This window comes from Engraulis encrasicolus, chromosome 11 (genome assembly GCF_034702125.1).
Source record: "Engraulis encrasicolus isolate BLACKSEA-1 chromosome 11, IST_EnEncr_1.0, whole genome shotgun sequence".
Taxonomy (NCBI): Eukaryota; Metazoa; Chordata; class Actinopteri; order Clupeiformes; family Engraulidae; genus Engraulis; species Engraulis encrasicolus.
The window spans coordinates 11120938-11131397 of record NC_085867.1 but is presented as its reverse complement, the minus strand read 5'-3'; the positions used below and the strand labels follow the sequence as shown (position 1 = coordinate 11131397).

At 45.7% G+C, this 10460-nt stretch overlaps 1 protein-coding gene across 1 annotated transcript; it reads right to left on the bottom strand.

The window, feature by feature from the left end:
* Nucleotides 1-8320: 8320 nt before the first annotated feature.
* LOC134458670 (uncharacterized protein K02A2.6-like) lies at nucleotides 8321-9517 on the bottom strand. Its single transcript, XM_063211100.1, has one exon. It carries the CDS (start codon nucleotides 9515-9517, stop codon nucleotides 8321-8323), a length of 1197 nt encoding a protein of 398 aa, XP_063067170.1.
* Nucleotides 9518-10460: the final 943 nt, after the last annotated feature.

The following is a 10460-nucleotide window of genomic DNA, read 5'->3' as shown; positions in this document are numbered from 1 at the left end:
GATGGTCGTCCCACACAAACACAGACCCACACACACCAATATCCCCCCAACCCCCCCCCCAACACACACACACACACACACACACACACACACACACACACACACACACACACACACACACACACACACACACACACACACACACACACACACACACACACACACACACACATGCTCTGACTTTAGGACTGACTGACTGCTGCTGATTGACATGCGGTGGATTGCTTGCCAAGGAGTTTTCTTTGGGGTGAGGTTGTGGAGGTCTGTGTGTGTGTGTGTGTGTGTGTGTGGGGGGGGGGGGTCTGTGTGTGTATGTGTGTTTCGGGCATGTGTGTGTGTGTGTGTGTCTGTTTGTGCGTGTGTATGTGTGTGCGTGTGTGTGTGTGTGTGTTTGTGTGTGTTCATGTGTTTGTGTATGGGTCTGTGTGTGTGTGTGTGTGTGTGTGTGTGTGTGTGTGTGTGTGTGTGTGTGTGTGTGTGTGTGTGTGTGTGTGTGTGTGTGTGTGTGTGTGTGTGTGTGTGTGTCTGTTTGTGTGTGTGCGTGCGTGCTTGTGTGCTCGCTTGCGCGCGCTCGCGTGTGTGTGTGTGTGTGTGTGTGTGTGTGTGCGCGCGCGTGCGTTTTGTGCCTGTGTGTGTGTGTGTTGTTTCGTGCGGGCATGTGTGTGTGAGAGAGGTGTTGGGCAGCTGTCAGTGTTGTCCCTGTCTCATGTCAAACTCAGCCTGTCCCTGATAGACAAGAGAAAGGAGGTGTTTACCCTGTACCTTCTACACTCGCCCTCTCTCTCTCTCTCTCCCTCTCTCTCTCTCTCTCTCTCTCTCTCTCTCTCTCTCTCTCTCTCTCCCTCTTTCTCTCTCATGTATACAACAAGTATTGTGAAACATAGCAAGATAGTTGTATGTAAACATCTATACAAACACACACTGTGAAACTTAGATAGTTGTGCTAGTTTATGTCAAAAGATATGTCAATGTCAAAATACTTAGATGAACCAACGTAGTTTTACAGGAGAAACACAAGAGGTGAAGTTGAGATACAAGAATAAGGTTATGTCTAAAACACATGGCCATGTGTCATTCATGCTAATGCTAAAATTAGGCATTGGGTTAAACTCTATCGGCCCACACACCACACGCAATCCGCTCAAAAGCATTTTGATACACGTTAAGAGTTTCAGAGAAGGTTAAATGCTTGCCCGATAGTGCTCGCTTTCATGGATATCAGTGCAATTGACAAACTTAGTGCAACACGCATGAAAAATTCCTGCGAATTCCCCTTTTTTGGACAACTTTCCTTGACCTCCAACAGATGGGATATGTTTTGTCAAATGGCCAGAATTCTCCTTTGACTTTCAAATATCGAATTTAAACAACAGATCACCTCTTTGCAGTTAGCGTAACGACTTAGAGCTGTTAGTGTTGATCAACATTGTTTAAAGGGAACAAATGCAAGTTTTTGGTATTCTGATGAAGTCAGCGTTCCATAAAATCAGTATGCTCTTCAAAGACCTAAATACCTAGAAGGAGCTGCTTCTATTTCACTAGTACAACAGCTACATATATAACATGAATGAAAAGCCTTTCTCATGTTTCAGGGTACCAATTTATCCCGAAATGGAAGGAGGAGCAGTAAATTGGGCAAATCTGTCTAGCTCTAAAGTGGTTATTGCACCGCACTGTGTGGTTTTTATGAAGCTGTAAGGAGGCGCTTTGTTATTACTGACTGTATGGAGAAGTATGGAGATGCAAATGCATGTGCTACGGTAGGTGTAATGTATCCATATGAACTGCCTCTAAGGGATGGGTTTCGGGGGGTACTGTAATGTGCACAGTCAAAATGTAGCGTTAATTCAAAATTTAGAGAGCATTCTGGGACCTACGCTGCACTCTAGAATATGTCAAATTAAAGGGACACTCCAGCCATTTGCATTAGGCTTTCCATTGCTAGACACCCAGTCATACTTTTGAATGGTCGTGCAACACTCTCTCAATTCCCCCTGAGACAGGAGAAATCCATATTCACCTCTTAACACTTCCTCCTACAATGATGTAAACATCGTCATTTTGCATCATTGTAGGAGGAAGAGTAAGAGAGGTGGATTTCTGTTGAGACTATCACAGATCAGTGTGCCAGGGCTTTTGAAATCACTGGCATTGAGGCTCCAGTAAGTCACTGGCAGAGCTGCCTGGGTGTGGCCTGTGGAACTTGAGCATTGCAATGCATTATGGGGATTGTTGTCACAAATCCACAAGCACTAAAAACTCGTTTTCTGCCTTTTGTAGGCCAAGAAGCAGGCCCGTCACTAGGTTTGATAGGCAGGGGTGGCTTAATTAATTGATTAATTATTATTTTAAGAGCACCATATCGATTTTTAAACAGTAGCTACAGTGGATTTTTTTTTAAATTCACATTTTAATGAACATTCCTTATATGTAAGCTAAACAAAACATTTCAAAATGTTTCAACTGATGCATATTATTATGTTATGTTATGAGTATATAAATAATATATATGTATATTATTCATTTATAAAAATATAAATTATATATATAATATATATATATATATATATATAATTTATATTGCTTTCAGATGACTTTATCCCGGGCCTGCCGTCAGCGGCTCTCAGTATCGTATCATACTGCACACTACTTCCTGCTGAGTCTAAGGGGTATTCTCCATTGAAACCTCTGTTGTGCCTTTGATCAGAAACTGCCTGTCCTACGGACCCCCCATAGTGCCTAGAGGAGAGAGAACTTCATCCAGTCAGTATCACATGCCTCTGGCAATCTTTCTCTTGTCTAACTCAAGGGGTGAAAGTAGACGGGTGTGCACAGGTGTGTGCGCTGGTATAAAATGTGGTGCGCAGTCCTAGTAAGAGAATAGGTTTCAGAATGAAGTCCAGTTAGAGTGCTTCTTGGAACTGTCTAGATTTTTAAGATGGTGCTCTTTGGTGACAGGCTGGGTTGATTTCAATTTTTTTTTTGAAATACCAAGGCACTCATCTTCTTTGTGATTAAAATGCCTTTATTTTGTTATATTTTTATTTATATTTATTATATTATATTTTGTTATCTTTAATACTAGAATTTTAATCATGCTATGCCCAACAAAATGAAGGCATTTTAATTACAAAGAAGATGAGTGCCTTGGTATTTCTAAAACTTTTTTGAAAAGAGAATAGGTTTAATGCTGCTCAAAATTTGAAAAAGTAAGGTCTACTATTTGAGTAGAAAACACATATAACGAAAACTACTTTCACCCTGCCCTGATGATGTCAGATGTACACGTTGAATGGAAAAGTAAAAAGGCTGTTTGTTCTCTTCGTGCTAGTGATGTCCCTGCCAGAATCTGAGGCCTCAACATTTCAACACAAAATAGGAGAAAAAAAGAAGAAATATAAATGCTACCTTTCATCGCAGAAACAAGATGGAAGCCTCTCTTGTTTCACTTCACCTTCTAGCCCCCTCAGCTATCAAACATGAGACTTACACACGGAGAGGGGAGAAGAGGAGGAGAGGAGAGCAGCTGAGATGAGAGTAACGGAAAGAGAGAGAGAGAGAGAGAGAGAGAGAGAGAGAGGGATGGGGAGAGGTGAGGAGAGAGAGAGATAGAGGAGAGGAGAGGAAAGGAGAGGGGAGAAGAGGAAAGCAGCGGAGATGAGAGAAACAGAGAGAGAGAGACGGGAGAGGGAGCGGAGAGCAGCGGAGATGAGAGGAACGGAAAGAGAGAGAGAGAGAGAGAGAGAGAGACAGAGACAGAGACAGAAACGGGAGAGAGGGAGAGGAGAAAGCGATGGCGAGATAATGGGACTTGGACATCAACATATCAAGGTAAAACCGATAATGCGGCTGTCGTCTCCGTCTCTCTTTTTATCCCTGGTGTGTGCTCATCACAATAGCATGTAAACCACACAAGGCTGCAGGCTGTTGAGCTGTCGACCTGTCAGCAAGCACAGGCCTCTGATTCATAAGTAAAGAGTCAATGGGGATGAGAAACAGGGTTGCCAGATGAGGCTGATGATTTCATTTTCCAGATCAAAAAATGCCCAAAACCCACCTGGAAACACTAAATTCCGCCCAATGTAAACAAAATTCTATTGGTTTCTATGGCCATACATTTGCATAAAAATCCACCCAAAGGCCATTTTTTACCCGCAGACGGCCATCCTAAGCAGCCCGATTCAGCGGGAAACCGACCAATCTGGCCACACTGATGAGAGCGTATGCCTTTTTTGCATCTGAAATTGCTTTCCTGCTCCCCTTGGTCTGCCATGAGTTTGTGATCTATCATTTGCACATTATTGTTTGTTATTTTCAGAAAAGTGTTGGTTATCTGAGAACTACACTCTCTCCCATGAATAGACAAATATGTACACACGCATGCAGACACACACACATGCACACAATCAGACGCGCACGCGCATGCGCACGCACACGCACACGGGCACGCACGCGCGCGCGCACACACACACACACACACACAAACACACACACACACACACACACACTGGCAGGCGCACGCGCACGCACACACACACACACACACACACACACACACACACACACACACACACACACACACACACACACACACACACACACACACACATACAATCAGACACTACTCTGCACTCACAGATCTGTGTTGAAGGCGATTGGGGACTTGTCACTATTTGGTATCTGGAGAGGCTTCAAAATGGCGGCTGATGAAGAGGATCATTTCACACAGTTCACACGCACACACACGCACACACACACACACACACACACGCACGCACGCACGCACGCACGCACGCACACGCACACACACACACACACACACACACACACACACACACACACAGCTCATCTCGCCATCATCCGTTTACTCAGGTGGTGGAAATTCAATCAGCCGTCAGCACTCCAGCACCACACAAACGGGTAGTTAACGCACAAAGACACACACACAAACACACGCACACACACACACACACACACACACACACACACACACACACACACACACACACACACACACACACACACACACACACACACACACACACACACACACACACACTACACAGCCCTAATCTGCTGCAATCGCTCAGGCCCACTCTGCTGCTGGTGCGGTTGTTGTCTTCATTATGGCCCCCTCATCCACTAAATAGGCGGCTGGCCAGCTATCTGTTCAACCACAACACCGGGCTCCGCTAAGGCCATCCATACTAATGATCTGATCTCTTTTTCTTCTCTTCTCTTCTCTTCTCTTCTCTTCTCTTCTCTTCTCTTCTCTTCTCTTCTCTTCTCTTCTCTTCTCTTCTCTTCTCTTCTCTTCTCTTCTCTTCTCCTCTTCTCTTCTCTCTCTTCTCTTCTTTCTATTCTTCTCTTCTTTGCCACCACCCGCTGGGCAAGTGGATGCTGAGGTGAATGTAGGTAAACAGCTAGAAGTTTGTTAATTAGTTAGAGCTAGTTTGTTTGTTTGTTTGTTTGTTTGTTTGTTAGACAGTTTGTTTGTGTGGGTCTCATTGCGGAAAGGTGAATGAGTTCGGTGACTGAAAATAAATCTAGAATGTTGTTGTGGACAATTGTGCTGCATGTACACCAGATACGACCTACGCGAACCAGGTAGCTGAGGTCGCTAAAGAAGTTTAGCTATGAATTTGCGTAATTCGCTGTGGACGTGACATTGACATATTTGATTTAGCTAATTACATAACGGCTCTGGCTTGACAGCTTAGGACATTCTACGATATGAGCATTCCAATTGGTTTTCGCCGAACTGCGTCATAGCTAATTACCAACATATTACCTTGACTTTAATCACTGAAATTCGCTCTGGTCGCACAGGTCGCTTCGCTCCTGGCAAATTCACTTTGGTCACTTTAGTCGCCGACGATCCATAGATAAATAATGACTTCTCTCACTCAGGTAGTGTAGGTCGAGCTTGGTATACACATAGCTTTTAAGGGCAGTATAAAAGAGCCCGTTGGTGCTGCGGTTGTGTATAATATGCTGAGGGACGATTATTTAAGACTGACACAAAGTCAAGTTGTGTACAGATGTAGGCTACACAATAGCTCAGCATTTGCGATAGTTAAGCGTGTGTTATGATATTGAACCGCATTAGGCAAGACAGGATTTGTTTGGTGTGACTGCATTGGCAAATATTGGACTACTACATGTGCATAAATTAGCATCTGGTGTATCAAAAACACTGTTGACTGTTGAAACAAAGTCACATGAAAAACATCTTCTCCCCCTCCCTAGTTTGGATTTTACTGTGGGTGATCACCATGTCATGCAGTCGCACAACAACAGGTCTACACAAGAGTACAAACTTCTACTTTACACAACTCTGCTGGCATGTCAAGAAGTCAGGTTTAGGGGAATCCTGGGCCGCTGACAGCTTTGGCAAGGCCCAGGACAAAGTAATCTACACAATGTCATAAGGACCCAATTCTGACCCAATTCTTTCTTCAACACCCCCATCCATGACCCCAGAACAACTGAAACTAATACTGCAGCCTACTGTACTGCAGCATGTAGCCTACTATAATAAATTCTCATGCATTGCTAAAACTTGCTGAATGATGTTGAATGTGTACCCTATCCCCTTTTTAAAACATAAATAAATGTTATAAACTCTAGAACTGTAGTAACACGACTGTTAGCCAACACAGTGATATTGCAGCCATGATTTAATGTAGGCTACAGCCCTCAACTCTAATGCAGTAACTCTGTGATAAAGGTCTTGGCCCCTCACAAGATCTGTGCTCCATATTCTTTATGCTCTGTGTGATACATAAACAGCCAATGGGATACCCCCTCTCTCTCTCTCTCTCTCACACACGCATGCACGCGCGCGCACGCACGCACGCACGCACACACGCACGCACGCACACACACACACACACACACACACACCCCTTCTGCCGCCTTCCTCTCCAGCCACAGCGCCCTCAAAGCTTCTCTGAGGTTTCCCTCCGAAAATTCCCTGGGTGGTCAGGACCCCACCCCACCCCACCCCACCCCTCACGGTCAGGATATGTCATTTCCCCATAAGGAGCAGCATTGATGGTCTTTATAGTGTGGTGATGATGACTATATGGGCATGTGTCACTCCCAAGAATGACGGAATACTGTAATCTTAACAGCAAGGCCTGGGCTGTTACTCTGGGAATTTCTTGGTGGGCTGACGGGCCGATGCTGCTGTTTTTTCTTTCTTTCTTAGAAGCCAACGCTTCTGGGGGCGTATTACAGAAAACTTCCTATCTTCGGTCGTCCTATCTTAACTTTTGACTTGAGATAAGAATTTTTCCAATTTGGTATTACAGAAACAAATCCTAACTCTTTTTAGAATTCTTATCTTATCTTTGGAAATCCTATCTTATCTTGAGTTAGGAATCCTAAGTAAGCGATCTTTCCACCGAAAGGATTTCTAATACAGCAACATCTGTGAGGACTAAATGAGGAGGAGGGCTCCGGGAGTTTCTCACTCTCGCTGCCGGTGTGGTAGCTTTTGTGATACGCACCGGATTCTCATGCGCCCTGTATCTGCTTGTAGGGTAGACCGAGTAAAGTTGAGTACAGGGTACCGTTGAGGTAAATCAAATATACCTGTGTAACAACAAGACTCTGATCTAATTCCAAAGTGTAGGCATAACATACAGTATATGACGAAAGTGAAAACACCCCTCACAGTTTTTGAAGATTTGTGAGTATATCTTTTCATAGGAAAGCATTACAGAAATTTCACTTCGACACAATGATTAGTGACCTTTTAACAACATATTTAACCACTTACATTTCTTGTTCACCCAGAAAAAAACAAAATACAGCCATTCATGTTTGAACATGTACTCACAAAGGAGAGTACACCCCAGATTAAAATCCGGTAGAGAAGGAGCTGTGTCGGCTCGAATCGTCTCGAAATGAAGCTAAATGAAAAGGGATGAAAAGGGAGGTCATCAGTGTGCGTTTCAACCTTTCTTTGAATTGAACTTTTACATTTTGAGTCTGCATCTGACTTCAATAGATTGGTGTGAGATTTCAATGCAATCCTATGGAGAATATCATGATCTGCTTCAGTAGTCACAGTGCATGTTGACATGCATGTTTATTTTAGGTGTATTTCAGATTGCCAATGTTGACAGCATTCATGCATCCCCAAACCATGTCAGTCCCACTACCATGCTTGGCTATTGAGAGGTGTAGTAACCGAGGGTGCAGTGTACATCCAATTAATCCAGACGGAGACATGTCACTTGTTTAGTCATTCTTTTAGTGAAGAAAAGTAAGCCGGCAAAACCACAGGACAAACTGGGACGTCCCACACTAACTAGCCCCGGTGGGGCAACCCCAATTTAACATTTAACATTGGCGCAGCCGGTTGGCCCAGCGGAGTGCCCGGAGCTGCTGGATGAGCCAGCGGAGTGCCCGGAGCTGCTGGCTCTTCAGGCGTGCTTTGGTCCTCTTCCGGTGTCTGAGGAACTTCCACTGAGCCTGCAGGGCTGAATGCACGGTTCTTGTGTGCCCCACGTTGACGCGCTTCCCCTCCTGCATCATAGCGATCATGTAGGTGATCCTGGTGCCTCCGCACCTGCCTGCCATCCAGCAAATCCACTACAAAGGACACAGGCCCTGTTTGGTGTTGAATAACCCCTGGCAGCCAGGGCAGACCAGTAGCAAAGTTTTTGACATAAACATGATCGCCTGGCTGAAAGACTCTGTCTTTTGCGTGCTGATCACGCCTCAGCTTTTGTGTGTCCTGCCCCCGGACCACTCTCTCTTCGATGTCTGGATGAAGAAGATCGAGGTGTGACTTTGGCCTCCTCCCAAAAAGCATCTCTGCTGGGGATACCCCTGTCGTGGTGTGTGGAGTGATCCGGTACTGGAAAAGGAAACGAGAGAGCTTGGTTTCTAGAGAATGTCCTGTCATTTTTCTCAATGCATCTTTCAGTGTTCCCACAGCTCGCTCAGCTAGTCCATTTGAGGCGGGATGATAGGGGGCAAAGCAGACATGTCTGATCCCATTTTTCTCCATAAACTCTTTGAAAATGGCACTGGTGAAAGTGGCACCATTGTCTGTCACCACTGTGTCTGGTAAGCCGTGTATGGCAAAGATGCCTCTGAGCTTGTCAGTGGTAACGGCTGCTGTGATATTTGACATGATATGTGCCTCAAGCCATTTCGAATGTGCATCCACCAGCACCAGGAAGGTCTGGACCATAAATGGACCTGCAAAATCCAGGTGGAGCCTGGACCAAGCACGGCGGGGCCACTGCCACGGATGCGACCAAAAACAGTCTTGACGCAACATCCCAGGCCACCACACGAATGACCTGGCGAGGCTTTTCATTCGAGAAACTCCCGGGTGGGCATCTTGCAGGGCCTCCATCACCTGTGCCTGCCCGGGTAGGGGGACGATCACTCTGGAGCCCCAGAGGATACAGCCATCCAGAACACTCAGTTCTAACTTGCGCTTTGCATATGGCTTGAATCTCTCCTCCCCTACTGCTTCCGGCCAGCCCTGCATCACCTACCTCTTTACTTGTGATAACACCGGATCCCTCTCAGTCCATGTTTTAATCTGCTTTGCGGTCACTGGTGAGTTTGCCAGTCTGTCCAACAGGAAAACTGTTTCTGGTGGAAAACCGGTGTATCTGGGTGTTTCGTAGCCTGGTGAACCAGCGCCACCCGCTGGACGGCAAAATGTTTTGTCTACGGGTGGGTCTGGCCTCGCATAATGATGTAATGAAGCCAGAATGCCATGAATCTGGCAAACCAATTACAACGTAAAGATTTCGAAGCAGATTGTCCATCGTGCGTTGGAAGATACCTGGGCTGGATGCGACCCCGAATGCCATGCGGTTGTACTTGAATAGCCCTTTATGTGTGTTAATGGTCACATATTGTTTTGACTCCTCATCTAGCATCAGCTGCTGGTACGCATGACTCATATCCAGCTTTGTGAATGTTTGACCCCCCGCTAATGTGGCGAACAAATCCTCGACTCGAGGCAGAGGGTATGTGTCGAGTTGGGAGGCCTGGTTAATTGTCAGTTTGTAATCTCCACAGATTCGCACTCCACCATCTTCCTTCACCACCGATACTATGGGCGCGGCCCAGTTGGAGAATTCCACCGGCTCGATCACCCCCGCTTGTTGCAGCCGCTCTAACTCTGCCTCCACTTTAGCCCTCATGGCGTATGACACTGGACGTGGTTTGTAAAACCGAGGCTGGGCTTTGGGATCCACAGATAATTTCACTGTGGTGCCACGGAGGGTGCGCAACTCATCCTTGAAAACATCTGAGTACTTGGCCATTATGTCTTGCACTGCTGTCATGTGCTTTACTTCTCCCCAGATGTTCCCCCACTGCAAGCGATTTTTTTGTAGGATATCTCGACCCAGCAGACTAGGCCCCTCCCCCTGGACCACTAACAGCTTTGTTGCTGCCTTCTGTCCTTCATAATCGAT

Coding starts and splice junctions, on each gene's coding strand:
- LOC134458670 (XM_063211100.1), bottom strand. CDS start 9,517: ATGCAGGGCTGGCCGGAAGCAGTAGGGGAGGAGAGATTCAAGCCATAT.